This window comes from Opisthorchis viverrini, assembly GCF_000715545.1.
Source record: "Opisthorchis viverrini unplaced genomic scaffold opera_v5_48, whole genome shotgun sequence".
In the NCBI taxonomy this organism is placed as follows: Eukaryota; Metazoa; Platyhelminthes; class Trematoda; order Opisthorchiida; family Opisthorchiidae; genus Opisthorchis; species Opisthorchis viverrini.
The window spans coordinates 1,790,528-1,809,597 of record NW_008751704.1 but is presented as its reverse complement, the minus strand read 5'-3'; the positions used below and the strand labels follow the sequence as shown (position 1 = coordinate 1,809,597).

The 19,070-nt window shown below is 46.0% G+C and overlaps 1 protein-coding gene across 1 annotated transcript; it reads right to left on the bottom strand.

The window, feature by feature from the left end:
* Positions 1–2,968: 2,968 nt before the first annotated feature.
* On the bottom strand, positions 2,969–16,378 carry T265_03403 (hypothetical protein; the record flags this gene model as incomplete). The annotated part of the gene is made up of 13 exons (XM_009167872.1): positions 2,969–3,263; positions 4,408–4,671; positions 8,495–8,651; positions 10,236–10,556; positions 10,607–10,768; positions 10,809–10,865; positions 10,904–11,001; positions 11,039–11,107; positions 11,143–11,206; positions 11,253–11,323; positions 11,366–11,413; positions 11,451–11,541; positions 16,137–16,378. The coding sequence occupies 13 exons, from the start codon at positions 16,376–16,378 to the stop codon at positions 3,090–3,092; spliced, it is 1,818 nt and encodes a 605-aa protein (XP_009166136.1).
* Positions 16,379–19,070: the final 2,692 nt, after the last annotated feature.

Genomic DNA, 19,070 nt, shown 5'->3' with positions numbered 1-19,070 from the left:
GAATCAGGGAATAATGCAACACTCTCACTGAAGGATGAAAGATACGACCGGGGATTTTTGACGACCAAGGTCTCGTTTCGGCTCGTGCCCACAAAAGTTAGAATCACACATTTTGCCACCATTACGATGCTTGTACCCGATACAAGTGATGATTCCATTGCCAGTGGCGTATGCCATCCTTGCAACGCTGAAGGAGCTTATTTTCATAGTAGTTCCGTGATCTGCACGATCAATAATTCCCGTCGGTCGCGTTCGACCATCGTGGTACCGAATTTTAGCTGTTGACAATTATACTCAGTTTCCTCCATTGACTTTGAAATGCTTTACAGCTTTGACTGAAACCGTCACAATCTCTTACAAATCGTTGCCTAGAAAACGATAACAAGAATAACAATGTATATTTTTGTAATGCACTACTCATAAGGCTGCTGAAAACCCCTCGACAGCAGCTTTACGGGTAGTGCATTACAAAAATATATAACTATCGCGATATCTTGAATATCGTAGCAACTGAAACATGAGGCGGCCTGGTGCAGCACAATCAGTTGCCTGGAAACATCAAAACCGAGATATTCAGCTGGGTTCCAGGTGAGTCTATTGAGAAACCAAATTAGTTTGCAAATGAGTGTGTATTCGCTAAGAATAACAATGAATCAGCAGTTATGCCCTTTTGGTGCTGAGATACTGCCAGGTTGCTCATGCCTAGACAGCAGAGATGCAGAGTTGGGGCTCGAACCACGGACTTTCCGCTCAGTAAGTCCGCGCCTTAATCACTGAGCCGTCTTGGTTACGAGCTGACTTGGATCAAAATTACTCCACAGTCCGCATTTTGGTGAGTAGAAAAATATGAGCCAAGGAATATTTCACATCGGACAATCCTCCTAAAATAAGTTGCTGCTCTGTTAGGCTCGGAAATTAGATGCACCAACCAAACGTACAAATAATCCATGACCAGTGCTACGTAATGCATAACATAAGCAGGCAGATTTCTGTACAGCGAGTCTCCCGGTACAGGCCAAGTCAAACTGGCCAATTCGAGGAAATGACCAGAGTCGGTGCACGTCTGGGACAAGCATCAGTCGGCCAGTAGTTGCATGATCAATGAGGAGGAGAAAGGAATATTTTACTGGAGATTTCGTCCTGTACCTCTGCAACTCGACTTCCCCTGTCTAGGCTTGGGCAACCTGGCAAAATCCCAGCCCTCGGGCTTCCTTCGTGTGCCATAGCCATTGGGCACCGAAAGGGTGTTACAGCTGACCAATTATCTACTGTTTATTTTTTTCGTCCTGTAAGTAAAGCCAATATGTGCTGAAATATGAGAGGCACTATGAAGCTGTTTCATCTTGATGGGTAATCACCAGGAGTGCGCACGTCACGAACTCCTAACTATTAGAAGTAACAATCAACCGTTCGGCCATTGATTGTTCAAGCCCAAAAGCCGGTGAATTATTTGGATGTGCTTAATTAAAAGCAGACGGAACAAGTAGTGAGTGGGAATAAGTAACACATACCAAGAAATTATCATCGACGCATCACCCGCATGTGATGTTTTGCTAATTCATTAGTTAATGTGAGCACAAAGAGGGGGAACGCTTAGCTAATCCATCGCCAACACCTGTAGCATAAAACTGGCCCTTCTGTCTTACAAGCAGGCGGTCGGTGGAGATTCCGTTTCACTCCACAGCGTTACGCATGCACGCCCAATCTCCAATAAAGGTATCTTCAGGCAACGGGATGTCTGGGGATGGTCTTGAATCTTCGACTATATCAAAAGAATCGAGGTTTTCTACTGTGATGTTCGGGAGAGTGCTTCGAAAGGAGTGATTCCAAAGCATTCGTTTGACAAAAGATAAAACACTATCGAAGGAAGGACGCTTTCAAGGAAAATGTAGTGCCCTCAATCTGATAATCAAAGGATCAATACCAATGTATCCGTGCACAGCAGACTTTAGGGTTCGGGAATGCGGGCAAAGCGAGGGTAGCTTTCGAACACCACGAATCACGTCTGCGTTTATCAGATATCCCTCTTGATATTAAAACGATGCCCAATTCGAGAATCTAAATAATCTACAAAACCTTTAAAGTAAATTAAATGGAGTTCAAAACTGGCGCCTCCTCAAGAGTGTGCTCCGAACCTAACTTGCCTTACCAAGACACCTGAACTAGTGGTTATTAGTTGAAGATATCTGCGAAACCTTGAAGAATTTGGCACACGTATTGTCCGAAACACCAGGACTATCACGCGCTACTGTCAACACAGCCATGTTTGGACTAAAATATTCATACAGGTGGCTTAAACAATGACGACTAAACGATATACTTCAGACGGAGACTTCGTGGTTTGTTAGAGGATGAAGCTTAGGACAGCCGAGCATGTCTGCGCACCCATGATTCGTGTCATGTGTAGAAGCAATATCCGATTTTTGACACTCGAAAAGAAGCGTCGTGTAGAATGTCAATCGAACCACAAGCCTGTATATCACTATATGCGGAAAAGTGAAGAAGACAACCGAACAACCAACCAACTAATCAAGCAATCAACCAATGGAATAGTTGTGATATTTCTTGAAACGATCCACAAAGATCGCTACCTCCCGAAAAATCTGTCAACCGGTTGTTGTCCAAGCTTGTCCTCTTATCAAAGTCATGTAAACAGCGCTGTTTTAACGAGGAAAGTTGGCATTAGGACGAGCGTGAACTGTATAGCTTAGGTCTCTTCGTCGTCGTCATCAATACCAACTGTTTCGCAGTGTCTGGAACTCGCAAGATGGGTCACTGAATCACAGGGCTTAAGTGGACAACTGACAAAGTTTCTTACCACCAACACTGTAGCCTCCGAAAATAGACGAGTAATTAGTGCGATGTAAGGCTGTATGGTACCTCTGAAAGCAAGAGATGTGTTGCGACTGGGTGAAAACTGATCAATGACATAGCTATTCCTTAGTAAGCAGGAAAGAAAGCAACAGTGTGACAGTTAAGAGCATTTTGCGTGACCTTCCAGTACAAAAACACGAGTCATCAAATTCATCACAGCAGTGTAGTTAGTGCCAAGTATGTACAATTAAAAATCAAGTAGTCTGTTTTAAAAATCACCCGTTCGAACGGCAAGTCAACATCTTGGTCATATAAGGTCCCTCGAGTTCGTAGCCCAACTTTCGGTAATAGTTCCGTGTCCCGACTCCACTGATTACGGCGATCTTCAAGGAACCATGTTCGTCTCGCGCAATGCGTTCGGCCTCTTCCATCAGAAGCCCACCGAAGCCCTGGAAAAGGGATAGAAATGAACACTGGAGGACGGACGGCTGAGTCCATGGTTACAGGAGTAATTTGACTGTTTCAGATTGTCAAAAGGTGTCCACAGGTGATTCTGACGGGATTTTTATTCGAAATAAAGTGGTTCAGTTGTAGTACAAACTGTTGCAGTAGGTGAATGACAAAAACAAAAACAGAGGTTTTTGTTTGCCAGGGAAACCAAACCCAGACAAAAAACAACAAGAATGACAAAACAAAACAAAAGGTTTTTTTTGCCAGGGAAACCAAACCCAGACAAAAAACAACAACCGTTTAGTTGTAATATCCTTCCAGTGCCTACCTGCCACGCCATCTGAGGGAAGTCAGAGGGCCGATATACTGTCAGATTGTCCGAGCCTAGGCAGGAGCAACCAAGATGCTGAGATCGGGTTCGAACCACGGAGCCGTTTCGAGTTCACACAACACCTCCAACTTATCACTTGTTTCTATCTAGGCTTTTGGGAAGTGGCAAATTCCCTGCTTTTGTGATTGTCGTATACTTAAAAACACGACCGCTGATTTCATTTGAATTTACACCACTTGAACCGTCAAGATGGAGCTCTTATACAGTACTAGAGTGCAGATAGGCGATCTGAAGTCGGAGACCAAAAGGATGGATTCCAGATACCCGAAGAGTGGTGAGCGTTCTTGCACGACCGATTAGTGGCCAGTTCAATCGGAATGACTGTATCACGCTGCTTTTCTACAAACACAGAGTTGGATCCGGTCACCTTCAGCGACGACTGGAAAACTATTTTCGATCCACTAGGTGAAACTAGACACATGATGCCAGAAGGCTCATGTCCGTTGAGTGATTTAGGAATGTGTAGTTTATAAAAATGCAGAACAACCGAACGACATCTAAAGTCTTGATCAGAATGGGACATACAGATACGAGCGACGGGATGTAGCATAATCTCAGTTCGAATATAATTCGCTGGTGAATGGTCAATCAGTAGTTGACCTAATCACATGTCTAGCTGGTCACATGAGCAAAGATGCCTGTGAGAGTTAAGCAAACGTCTGCAGTGGTAAAAATCTTCGTTCTAACAAAGCTCAGTAGGACACCTGGAAAGGCACGTCTCAGAATAGTAAAACAGAACCATAACTACTAACCTGGTGCTGAAATTTAGTCGGATCCTTGGCTGCAATCGGTACCGCACTACCATAGACATGAAGCTCGCGGACGATTGAGCAACGTGGGTCAGCCTCACCCTGTCCATCTGTGGTCTGGCTACAGCGTAGCTCAGATCGAAATGTCTGTGGTGAACATTGTCGAAGACGCAACAGTCCGATTAGAATGTCCTGATAGGGATCCTCGTAAGCTAGGAAAGTTTCCCAGCCGCCGTTGGCGAAATAGTCTCGACGGATTAACTCAATCTGTATTTGGGGGTAGGGAAAAGAAACAAAGTTTGAATATAATACTGGACACGAGACCTTGCCACTGCTGCGGACTCTTCCGCTCGCATGAATAAAGTAGGTTAAAAGGCTCAAACATCCACATGTCCCTAGGCATCATCATCATCATCATCGACAGCATGACATCAGTGCTCAACACCGATGCTTCACTGCCTCTGAAAGCCTTATTGTAAAGGAAAGAGTAAAGGTGGACAGGGAATGGACGTAGTGCTAGCTTACCACAAATCATTCCGAGGTGCCTACACCTCCAGACATTCAATCAGACAATCTGGATAGAAACTGACAACAGGAACGCCACTGACATCGGTTGGCAGCCATATCTTGTAGTGTCTCCGACCAGGCACAGTGAGGATCATGCGGTCCCCATCCCGGAAGGCGAGTAGCACCGACAGCACCCAAACGTTTCGTGATCTCCTTCATACTCCTCTGCCAAGTCGAGGGTCGGCCACCTCTCTGTTTACGCCACTCTGAGTTGGGCATGGAAAACATGTCCCTAGGAGACAAGTTTAACGTTGTTCACAGTATAACAACCCCTTAAATCCGTAGAAACGTCTCTGCGGAAAGTAGGAGTATTTGACCCATCAAGAAGATAACATCAGCTCGTGAAAGCCCACGTGGAAAGTCGTGGCCGACGGGAGTACACTATTGTCAAGTGTCTAAGGGAGTGGTCGTTGTTCGAAGAGGTTTGTTTGGAGGAAAATGCATCTGGAGGACCGTACTGAATGAGACCATTCATGCTATCGGAGGAGAAATAGAGCTGTTTCAGATGTAAAACGGGCCAGAGAAACGGCATATGGGCAACCGATTATTGACGGCAACACCAGATGAGAAGACTGGTACTTGATTTTAATAAAACCTTATAGTAGAAGGGAGAAAAATGGGGAGAGAAAAAGGACAAGGCTAACCTACAGCAAACATCCAAGGTGCCTACACCTCCAACACTAAATCAAACAATTTGGATAGAAACTGACAACACAACATCCATTGACATCGATTAGCAGCCATATCTTGCAGCGTTTCCAACTAGGTGCAAACGGAATCACCTGCAGGGCGAGTGGCACCGACAGCAGCACCAAAAGGACCGAAACTCTTTGTAACGTCCTTCATTTCCCTATACCATGTAATATTCTGACTAGCTCCGGGTTTCTGCCAGTCCGAATTAGGCACGGAAAACAGTATTTGTCTGGGAAGGCGGTAATTAGGCATGCGTAACACATGGCTCAGCCACCCTAGTTTGCAGCGCTGTGTGCACTCTTTAGGTGAAGTGCGTCTGTTTCACCAGAAACTCGTCCCCTGGTCACCTTATTCCGAATTCGATGGTTCCAGGTGACTAAAAATATGGTTCTGAGACACTAGTGATCAAAGACCTGAAGATGTCTCAGATCCTCCACCCGAACTTGCCGAGTCCTACAGTCATACAACAGTGTAGCACACCATGTAGTTCTTTGAGACCCATGATAGGCCCCAAATAGGCAAACACAATTCCGGCCTTTGAAATTCGTGCGTCTGTCACGCTACCGTCAGATCTAATGCAACTTCCGAGATACAACTTCAAGTGTTACCACTTGAATTCTTACAGCGATGTTCAAATACTGTAGGTCCCGCAGCACAACTTTGCACTTTTTAGGTATGAAGCACACGCCGAAGGACGGAGTGACTCTGGTGAGCTATATAAGCAATGCGTGCGCTTCCTGTTCTTCTTCAAAAATGAGAACAATCTCATCTGCATATTCCAGGTCGACAAGTTTCTCACTCGAAGGGATCCGAACACCAGGGTTCTTGGGACATTGCACCGTTCGCCCCATTACCCCATCAATGAGGAAACTAAACAAAAATGGAGAGGCTAGACATTCTTGTCGCTTCCGTGAAAACCCACGCGGGAAGTCGTGGTCCACACAGCTTCTTCCTGGAATCTTGCTTGCAGTTCTCGTCGGGTGCTGTCTTCGCGTCCCTTCGTAAGCTGACGCAAGATAAGCGAAGTGCAGTCTAGTTACAACGGAAGTCAAGCTGATTCCTCAGCGGTTTTCACATCTACTGAGAGCTTTTTTTTTTCAAAAACCGATTTTATCGACTTATCCCATTTGGTTGGGACAAACTCTTCCGTCTATACAGAGGCAAGTAAGTCTGAAAATCATTAACTAAGGATTTCACCTCCATCTCTGAATTGAGTTCGTTAAGACCAGCAGCCAGGTGACGATTGATGGATAAAAAACATTCGCTTATTTCCGAAGCTGTTAGAGCTTTCAAATTCATTGTTGTCTAAGGCTGCGTTGCTAGTTGGGAATCCCACTGGGCACCTGCATGTGACCAATGAGGTGAAAGTTTGCGACTCAACGATTCAGGCGCTCTTCTTTCTTGGAGGTAGATGAGTCGTTGTCATCAGTAATTGTTTCGCTCACCAGCGGCTTCTTTGGGCCTGCTACGCGCATCAGCTGGCACGGTCTATGCACACTCCTAAAGTTTCTCGCTTCTCCCATCTCTTCAACTTTCTGGACAATCACACTTCGCAACCCACATGTGGATGCTCTTTTCCACCTGAAGTTTGACAGAACGCCCAGTGTTGTACTATAGATCAGGAGAAATACATGTTCGAGCTTCGAGCAATTCTTCGAGTGTTTGTAGAGATCCGGTAGCGATAGATATCCAGTGCTCAAATAAGTGGGTATATAATGGGGGAAATGGCCCCTTGGCCGAAGTGGGAGTGCAGAATTGACCGGTGATCATGCAAGACGACAAAGTGGTGCTCAAGATGGTGGTCAGACAGCCTTTCCAGTAAAGAACCTTAAACTGTGCACCCCAAGAATCAATGGTTTTGAAGAAAAATTCAGGGCTCTTTGAAACACACTGTTAATGGGCACAAATATGAACCCGTTAACTTTGAGTGAGCTGAGAGCTGTGAACACTTCAGTCAAGACCTGGCATGGAGCGAGAATTGTTTAGGACTGGTGTCACTCTGACTCAAAGTCAGAGGGAACCCCTCACAAAACCTGATGGATGAATCAATCAGTTTCAGTCTGTCACTTATAAACAGTGTACCATATTCACATTGGTTTTAGCTGCTAGTTTCGATCGCTGGAAAGTGGGATCAATGAGATATACGACCAAGCATTGGAGGTGATGGCATATTCAGTTAGTTCGGGAATTGAGTGGCTATGCATTGATGGCAATAGAGCTGATACATGCGCGCTACTGACTGCACGATCGGGCCATTTCTCCTAGTGTCATTAACCATCAGTGAGTTGATTGCGGCGACCCAAATGCATGGAGGGGGAAGTCGTCGACTCGATTAAGTCTACCTTTGAAGACAGCGATGGTCAAACACTGACATCTTCTGTAAGCCTTCTGCACGTAGAAGCCGTCTCTTATCCATAAAGCAGTAAGGATCGCATCGCCGCAGTGTTAACTCCGCCCTTGACAGACAGACTGACGTCACGTCGATGCCATAGGTGTTGGAGGTTGGCAAAAGCTGCCCTGGCTTTCCTGATTCGATAAATAATCTGATCACCAACTAGTCCACCGGAACTTACACAGTTGTCCAAATTTATCTACCACATCAACAGGATCGTCTGCAAGCATGAGGTTTGCTTTTGATCCAACTCAGTTTTGCAGTCACACTTTATACTTTACAGGTGTGAAGCGCATGGCGAATCGTGAGGCAGAGTTACTAGGGATAGCTAAAATGGCTTGCATTTTTGAAGGATACCTGTCGGATGAGAACTTTACTGGCAAGTAAAAGGCATCAGAACCAACCAAACAGGAGAATAAATCATTTTCAACAACTGACTTGATAGGGCTTCACACGAGAATGTATTTCTTGTATCCCAACCTCTCTAGTACGAATGTCCCGACAACTGGCGCCCAGCTCGGCCATTCGGGCTAACACCAACTCCCGCAGGTTCCCATGTTCCACACCACTGGTCACCAAAGGCATCGGAATGTCTCTGCGAAGGAAAGTGGAAATATACTCAATATAGTAGTCCAAAAACCGGTTCGACTGGATTGTGATCACTCCAAATTCAAACCGGAGCTCCGTGATCATGAAAAATCCCTAGCTTTTTAGTGTTTTTCTTGGGCGTACGAAGTTGTTGTATTTCTGTTGCACACATATACGTGAATCCAGTGCCTGACTAATTAGATCCAGTGATACTGAACTGTTGAAAAGGCGGTATTCTCTAAACGATGCAGTCTGAATGCTAGAAACTGTCACAGACACCATATGTAACGCTTATACAAAAGGAAGCCTTGAACGCATTCTTTTTCCGGTCTTGTGTGCAATCGAAAGCAGGAAGTGAAACTCTGTCCCGTTAGGAAAAACTTCACAAGTCGCATTGGTCTTAACCTGAAGACATTTCTTTGAGGTATCAACCTGCGCCGGGGCATGCGACATACACTATGCCTTGGAAATTCGCACCCTGTTCTACCTACGTGTAATTTAATCACACCACCGATTAGCCACTTGTTGAATGGTACCAACCCTACCCAACCCTGCAGGTTCCAGGATCCCAAAAAACATTGGTGAAATACAAATTGCTGAGGATTTCCAACAAAAATGCGATGAGCAGCATTCCTCGAGTTTTCAGCATAGACTGAATTCACTTGCAGCACATAAGTCCAACTGAGATAATAGTGATGGAATGCGAATACACTGTTGCGGATGTTAGCTATTCCGTGGAACATGGGTTGCTTGGGTGCGCTATCTGGGCGCCAGCTTGATCACCAAGCCCGCCATTGGGATCGCAATCCAACTTCTTCAGTTGAATCCAACAGTTGGATCAGTGCACACGAAACAACCACTCTTAAATGTTCATTTGACTACTGATCCACAGGCAACAACACCCATTATAAGGTTCCTGTGTAAACGATCATTACTCATTAAGCACAGTTCCTTTCGCTCCTCGGCTTGGACTCTGGTGCGATAAGATTTAGCTTCATACTCGTACTCAGCATTTCCTCAGCAGAATTTAGGATATAACGGTGGTGCCAGGATTCAGTGCTAAAGACTGCGTCGACACTAAAGCAATAACACTGTTATTGGTTGTGTTGCTCCATTCCGCCTGCTACTAGGACCAAAAGGTGTTATTCGGTAGTGACAAACTAGTGACAAATCGACCACACCCAATCGCCTCACTATGTCCGTCGGAACAGGTACTTTCATCCGATTTATCTAACGGTGGGTGTTGATGATGACGTCATTAGTGTTGTACTACCAACATGGATGTTGAGGGAAAAGTGGACAGCGGAAAGCGGGAAAGACAGGTTGAAAACCAATGGTATCTATGCGGAATAAGAGCGCGACAAACATCTGCGTCGTTTCTAGAGCAAACTAAGCTCAAGGGGGTGACATTGGCTTGAGAAATGATATAACAGGTTTCTAAGCTATTCATGGGATAGTAGCTAATTCAAACGTAGGGAGCATACAATGTTCGCAACAAAAAAACTATGCAAGAAGACCAAACACCAAAGACCCAACATGGCAGAAAAAACTCAAGGCGGACAGAAAACAAGTTGGACAAGAAGTGATTTACCGCTGAATTCTGTAAACTCGAGTCCAGGGCGGCACCAAGGCAAGGATGCGCGCCACCAGATCGATCAGCATGGTAGACGGATAGCTACGGTACCGTCCTGAACGCCACAGCTCATATAGTCCAGTACCGCGAATCACCAGGGTTGGGTAGATTTTTAATCCATCTGATCGGAAAGCCGGGTTTTCAAAGTACTCAGCAAACTGTGCTAAATCGCGTTCCCAACCGACGTTCGGTAGATCGGGCATCATATGTGCGACCACTTTGAACCCAGCATCTTTGGACAGGTGAAAGGATTCACATACGGCGCGGACAGTATGCCCCCTACATAATGCAGTTCGACGATAACAATTCGATTAAATGGAGAAAGTTACCTGTTCGTATCCCGAGCAACATCTTCATACACACTTTGGACACCGATCTCCAAACGGGTGCATCCATAGCGTAACATTTCACCCAAATGTTTCTTCAAGCAATAATCTGGCCTAGTCTCTATTGTAATGCCAACACATTTTGTGGTGCTACGTTCAGAATATCTGTTTCCGGAATAAACAGTACATGAATCAGCGTACTTACGTCACTGCCTCCTCTACGCTGTGACTAGAGTGACCAGACAAGGCATCGTGCAAATTTCTGTAAAAAAGGGTTTAAAAGATCGAGCTACTTATTACCGAATAAAGTAATCGCGATAATCTTCCGGCAAACACATGAAAGTGCCACCCATCACGATGAATTCAACCTTATCGCAGGCATGTCCCAGCTGCTGAAGCTAGAGAAGTATGAACGTTGGAGGACTCGCAGTTTACCTGCTCAATTCGATGACGAGTTTGTATGTAGGGATTATATCGGGCACGAATGGCACGCATCGAAGTGGGCTAAACTCAATAGGACTAGTCACTTGTCTACTAACCTCATAGCCCGTGTAAGATTGAGTGGAATATTCGAAGTCTGAGTCAGGACCACCTGGACAGTAGCTGAAAGTGTCGGAATCGACCGGATCCTCCGGGAAGCCAGACTTACACACACACATTTCCAGTCATAGCGATGTGGGGACAACGATGTGGTTTGCACATTACAGCAATTACAACAATCTGGAGAATGTTATGATTGGATTCAAAAGACGTTTTACGTACCCCACTGGCAGAACGCACTGGTTTGGCCTTGAGGCGAGGCAGCAAAGCCTGACAATGTGACGTGTCTATATGACAACGAACTTACATGCTTGTGCTCTGACGGTACAGCAGCGATTAGATCAACCAGTCGGGGCTGTGAGGATAATCCGTATTTGCTAGCCACCTCTGCCTTGAGTCTAGATCATGAGAAAACGTCACAAACAGCAAACTTGTTTAGGTTAACATCTCGTTTTTCCTCCACTGCCTTGATAAGTTGCGCAATTATTTCGCCGATTGTCATCACCATCAAATCTTCCTTGGGCAGAGTGGGAACTCCTAGTTGGGTGCGAGGTATGGAAGTGACGAACTGAAAAGTTACTCTTGTTTGGCTTCGGCATTTTCGATGGAGTTGAGAAAAGGACACACAAGCAAGTGAAGTGGTCCAAGAAAAATAAATTCCCTGAAAAAAAGCAAGCAAGTTAATGCAAATCGGCAGTCTGACAAAACTAGTCCACTACCGGAGTGTATTGTTCTATCACTTCAGTAGCGTCCAGGAAACCGTGCGGGCTCGGTCAGCCACAATGCTAGCATACATCAGCAAAAATAGTTGCTGAGGTTATTTTAGCGAACTACTAGAAGCTCGGTCTCATACCACCCAATCTACTCACTTTACTTAACCTATCTTTTGTGTGATGAGGTGGTTCCAAAAAGGATCCGAATTGCAACCATTCACGAACGAAGAGCAGTGCAAAATCGGTATACAAAGTTATACAGACCCTATTCCGGGGCCGGATTCCGTCCAATATCAAATTCGGAGCTAAAATCTCGTTGTCAAAAGAGGCCCTCCCGTATAGGGTGCTGGAAACTAAATATTGGCCAATTAGGTGCATAAGAACTACATAAGAACTATCTAGGCTAGGTGGTAGTTGATCCGTTTGGGGAGATTGGTACCTGGTATGCAAACACTTATTCGCCACTCGAGGAGACATCGTTGGTGCGCGCACTGGCGAGAATGGGATCGGGTGTAATCAGACTAACTTCCGATCCTTTTAGCCAGGGTTTGTCCGAATTTGTATAGCTTCTTCTGACGCCGTCTATGTAGACGAGGACCATGTTCTTCATGTGGACATTTGTCTAATCACTTGACTCACGTGTTCAAACGAGTCAAAGGGCCGTGGATGGAGAGTGGATTGGTTTGTACGCTCGTCTTTGTGTAGAAAAATTTGGTGTTCCGTGTACTCGAATTTGAGATGAAACAAATCAATCGAATGTGATCCAGGCAGGCATGGTTCTGACAGGCAGCCAAAGACGGATTTGTATCACAACCCTTTCCTTACCTCCCAATTCACACTTCAGAAAGCCAAACGCAAGACCTCTGGTGACAATCGGGCCTACAAATGGCTGGAACAGCTGAGTGCAGTTGGTTGACCAACCACAGTACATCCGTTTCGTAGACCGATCTCTACCACTGACACTGTCCGCCTTACCCGGACACTAAACGCTCCGTATAAGTGCCTTCCTATGGATATTGGCGATTAGGTTTTCCCATCGATTATTGAAGATCTGCATATTCGACTTCCCCCATTACATCATCACGAGACAGGACACCAGTATTGACACTAATTTCTCAGTCATACGACCACAAAGTTTAGTTGTTTATATGTTCAGTTGTAGCACCCTTTCGGTGCCCAACTGTCATGCCACCCGAAGGTTGCTGGGATACTGTCAGGTTGCCCAAGCCTAGAAAGGGGAAGTCGAGAGGCAGAAGTCGGGTTCGAACCACGAACCTTCCGGTCAGTAAATTCGCGCTCTAACCACTTGGGCCATCTCACCCGCTGTTTATACTCAAGGCCTCAAAGATAAAAGAGTGGATGAAAAAGGGATCTGGTGCTAGCTGGTTACAAGCCTTCTGAGGTGTCTACATCCCCAGACGCTCAACCCACAATCTGGGGAAAAACTGATGGTACAAACACCACTGGTATCGAGTATACACCATCCTGGAAGGCAGATCACACCAATACCCAAACATTTAGTAAACACTCATGCCATTCTGTTATGTCACACGTTGTCCACTCCGTAGTTTGCACCGTTTTGAAGGGGATACGAAGCACACCAGTTTTGGTATGCGATGTTTTACCATACACAACACTTGGTCGAGCCACCGCTGGTGGTGGTGCAGAGAGCTTTACGCGACTGAATTACTGACTGCACAAACAAACACCAGTTTTCTAGTTGCCCCGATGCGAATTCGTTAACGCCACCAACATAAGCGGCGCGTCTGATTCATCAGTAGGTCTTCGTCATCAGATGATTCCCATTACAGTTTTATGTCGTTTGCGTGGGCCGATCAAGTTGATTGAAGGCTTCCAAGGAGACAATCGATCACCGGACAAACCTTTGGTTCCCCATGAGAATCAAAAAGTATAAAATTTACGTTATCTCAGACTACTGCCAAGTGGCTCTATCCCCTCTTATTTTTCAACACGGTTGTTCTTGTTCCCCTAGTCTATTCAAAAGTGAGTTGTGCAACGGATAGCTGACTGCTAGTTTATATCTCATGTACACTGCTAAAAAATAGGTAATCGTTCAGCTGTAGCACCCTTTTGATGCCTAGCTGCCACGCCACCCGAAGGAAGCACGAGGGCTGAAATACTCATGTCCAAGGTCGTTCCACTCTACATGTTTAACTTGACACCATGCTGACCCCCTCTATTCACTTACTGTGTTCGTGTGCTTATTGATCTTCGCCTGGCATGGTCTGTTACGGCTCCATACCTGCCCATCCTGTTCGATACACTAGAATGTGTGCTACTGCGTACGCTGTGTCCAATGGGGCAACGGGTTGCTCTTGCACTGACTCCTTTTCGATCGATGCATACTGTCCCCGAAACAAGCATACGAGACCCCATTAGATAATTCATCTCAAGTCTCTCGGGGCAAACACAGATTTCTCGCACGTTCCTCTTCATATGTTTGTTTTATTGGACAGGATATCAGTTAATAGTTGCCTTCGCGCGGCAATGTTGTTTGATTAATCATCAAGGTAAATGCATCCCGAAGGGGTTAACGCTATCTGTTTGTTGTATCAACATACGTTCCAACAGACCGCAGCTCTGAGGTTGAGGAAAATGTGTCGTTATTTGTCACGGTTACCCCAATCAGCGAGAAATACAGGTGATTCTGGCGCTCATCGCACAGACAATGAGGGGTGATTTTTCAACTATGTAGCGAACATCACTTATTTCTAGACGGCACAAGCGCTCACACCGGATGACTTGGTATCCACCAAATGCAAACCAGCCATGGATTCAGTTGGACCTTGCAGCAGCAGATACCGGCGAGAAGCCTCGATAAAAAATGTCGTTCTGTATTATACAAGTAGACCCCGATCATAGCATTGTGCGGTCAACCGTATCCATTCGACTCCTCCATGGAACATGTTGGGCGATGTAAAACCATTCGATTCATCGACAGGGCTCAACACTAACGAGTTCAGTTTGCTAAGAAGCTCCCAGAACCCAACGGGCACAGTAATGGTGTAGATGTCGATTGGAGAAGGGTGAATGTTGCCATGATCACAACCTTCACCCCAGGTCGCTGACACACGCCAATTAACACTGGACCCCGTCGCGATCAGCAGCGCTGATTGAAGGTAGACCGCGCTGACAAAAAACGATTGTAGTGGAACTCGCAGATTACTCAAACATCGAATAATGAAGAACCTAAATATTGACAGGGAGCGCTGATGGTCAGTAGAGGCGCGAGAATGAGGAGAGCTTTTGTAACAGGAAACCACCGAACCCTGTTCTTGCTGATCCGATCAACTGGTCCAAGGGGGCACTCCGTCTTGAACGATGGGCTTTGAAAAATAGCTTAGTTGGTTTCCATGAACTCAATTTCTGGAAGGATCATGTGAGCCCGGGTGGAACGTTGAAAGCAGTGCACCATTGAGGACGGCAGTTCAACGTTAAGATTTATTACATGAGGGAAATGTCGGTAGCTCAGGTAGCGTAGATGGTCGTTGGCTTGTTCGCTGAGCTGGGCAGTTTGATGGCAAACGTTTGATCACCAATCGAGGTGACATCATCAGTGCATTATTGGGGAGCGTAGTTGTGCGTAGCGATGGGTCAGTGGTTGTACACAACCACAGCTCTGGGGCTGAACGCGTTTTGCTGGCACTACTTTACGGCACTACTCTTCAAGTCTTCAGCGCGGGGCAGTATGCTTGCCAGCGCGAAGACCAGCATAAAAGGGTCTAATAGTGTTTTGAACTGGGTAATAACTGCAGCGCAATCAACAGCCGGAGCACGGTAATTCCACACTACAACCTCCGGAAATGAAGAAAACTGCAGCGTAAATGTGTGCGCACTGAACTGGACAAACTTCGTACCATGTCCCCATCGCGTGTTAGTTAGTTTAACGGTTGAATGTCAGTTGGTCAAGCTTTATTCAAACTAAGTATAAGAATTAGCTCCCCTCGAAGGCGACGATACTCAAGAAAAAAGAGGTCAAGCAATGCAAGACGCGTTTCGTAGTCCACGGATTTAGGGCCTGCGACCATTTTCGTAGCACCTCGCTGGAGGCGCTCTGAAAAGACAACTTGGTTGGCACATTCGATGAGCGGTCTGACGTAAGCTCCATAGAGTATTTGGAAGTCCATGCGAGTAATACGGGTGAAAGTGATCCAAACCATCCGTAGAGCGGCGAACGTCTTTTGGGCCGATTTCTCATGGTGCAGTGAGAAGGACATGTTTGAAGAGAGGCAGATATCCAAATCCTTTTTGGAACCTACCTTCGTGATGTCTTCTGGTCCATTCTCACCATACACGACAAAGGCATTCGCTGAGTCTCGTCCAAATGACATATGGACGCACTTTCCGTCATTCGGAGGAAAGTGTTAGTCCAACGACCACTGGTTTGCAGCATTAAAGTGCACCGGCATAAGAACTCCAGGATTTCAAGTCGTCCGCAAAAAGTAGACGTGGATTTGAAAGAACGCATGGAAGGTAGTTGAGGTATATCAGAAACAGCCATGGTCTCAAAACGGAGCCTTGGGGAAATCCAATGGAGAGGGGGGCTGAAGAAAAGTAGGTCGAGTCCGCTTTCACGCGTAATGTTCTGTCTCATACAAGCGCCTTGGTCCAGTGTAGGATTTTCCTTGAAATCCCGTTACACTCGGATCTGTGAGGCAGCGGGTTGTGTGAGAAGTGGAACAATGTTGCATCTGATATGAGTCCTTCGTCCTTGGCTTGGGTTGGGCTGTCCATAAATACGAGCATATTTGTCACACAAGACGGTTTGCGAGAAATCCGTGTTGAGCTGGAGATATCAAGTTGTTGAAAGTAAGGTGGTTTAGGATAGCTCTTTTCAGAATGCGTTCTGTCACCTTGCACGTCACGCTAGTGAGGCTTAGAGACCTGTAGCTGCCAGATGATAGTCGGTCACCATTTTTGTAGATTGGTGTGACAAGCGCTTCATTCCAAGCAGATGGAAAGTGGCCTTCGTCAAGCGACTAACGAAACACCGGGTGGAAATGTTGTGCCAGTGTGAACAAAGTTTCCTTCAGGATCCTCAGATGGACTTCGTCGGGCACTAACGCGTAGAACGGGTTGACTTAGTGCAAGAATTGACGAATGCCCTCCACCGTGAAGAGCAAGTCGGCTAGAGGCCATTCGTAGCTACGCCTTGACAATATTGGATTGGAGGAGGTGGGGATGAATATAGGCCTGCGTACTGTTCTCTGTATACCTCAGATACTGCTATTGGGTCAGTCGCAGGCACCTCGTTCCTGTCTTTCAAAGAGAACGCAGATGGCCCGTTTCAGTAGTGTCTCACTTATTTAAAACCACACTTCCGGGCGAGGTCCAGAATGGTGTCTTGTTTTCGTATGTTCCATTTCTGATTTACAGCGGTTCCACATTTTACGGAATGCCAGCTCACCTGTGTTTCCTATAGTCCACTTTTCGAAAAAAAAGTTAAGACCTCTTTTCAGGGAGACGCCGAATCCTCTTCGGTAGCTTTCGGCTCAACCGACTGCGTGCTGGTTTTTTGGGACGAACATCGTTTCAGCTTCGCGAACTTTCTGGATAATGTCCTGTATGGGTCTTCCACTGAAGCTGGTTCCAGTATAACTTGTTTTGTTCAAGAGCACATTCCTATGAAGTCTGCATGGCAGAAGTTTCCAGCCACGTTTGAGATTCGGGATTTCTGGCCCAGTAGTAGATGAAATGAAATGGCAGCACACAATGGTAACTATGTTCCAGTGGGGTGTTAATTATCACCTGATTGACTAAGTGTCTTTCAACGGTGATGACCAAATCCAGGAGGGATGTTAGTTGGTCTGCGCGATATCTGGTGGATCCAGTGGCATGATGAGTTCAAGCGCTCTGTTGAACGACTTCGGTCAGAGGACAATCAGGATGGGCAGAGCCGCATGTAAGCACAAAGCGACCACGCCAGCTCTCCGTCGTTTTGAGTCGGCTCAAAGAACAGAGCGGCCGTCTATCGATATCTCCGTTTCAGACAAGTGGTGTGAGCCAGGTCTGTGTGAGTACGATTATGGACGGCTGTTCAAGAATAACTGATTGTTTGTTGAAAAGGCTGAGGCAGTTTGTAGACAATCACTTCAATGCTCACGAGCGTTAAGAATGCGGACAACCTGACTAATTGTGCCCCGTAGTTTGGTGTAGGCCACAGAACTCCAAATTATAAAGTGATCCTAAAGGACTGGGTGGATGAACCCAAAACGCATCGACGTCGTAGATCAAATTGTTTACCCGGGCAGTTGTGTGCGTTCAGGTGGACTGGCTGGAGAAGAATCGAAAAGGCTAGTCGTTGACATCCAAGGCGCCGGCGCGATATCAGCGTCTATCAAATGTAGTGGGGCGATGCAAAATCCATACTGCCATATGAACTACAAAACTTTCCTTACGCGCATAGATTGCACCAAGCATGTCAGTGTTCAAACAATGTGCGTCAGCTAACCCTAAGAACCTAACGTCAAACCAACTGGGCAGTTATGTCACGTACGGGCCACGGACCAAACGAAGCTATGCCCTGATTGGCCAGAATGTCAGCCAACCTGGATCGAAAACTTTCAGTTCAACGCTTCTCACCCCCCACCCACACCCCACCGAGGTTCTAGCACGTCCTTGCGGAACACTTCGTGATGACCCTATAAATAGGGTCGACATGATCATGCTTTTTCTCCATAATGGGCCATCTGAAGCTGCCATGCCTTTTGATATGCCATAGTGAAACAGGAAACCAAGGACGAACACAAAGTAGCACGACCGATCAGAAGACATATTAACTGGCGCCATCCCGAACCTATGGTGTTAATTTTGGCAGAGCACCTCAAAATAACTTTACAGCAGCAACGTAAGCAGTTTGAAGAAGCTCCAATGGGGCTTGTTGAATATCTGATGTGGCAAACATATTGAGGCCTCCTTCCACAGATGTTGCTGCAACCTCGATCACTGCCATCAGTATGCACGCTTCCTCTAGATGGACTTCCGGAAGCTTGTTCGAAAAATATACAAACTTGTTTTATAAAACACATTTCACAGTTTGATCATACATGGGAAGTTCGTTTGTTCATGTGCAATCTGTGGATAGTTGAAAATGATCGTTCCAGAAATTTCATACTCCCAAAACCCCCTCGTGATATGTACCGGAATCGGGAATTATCAACGGATATACGCGACCTGAGAACGAGCGCACAACT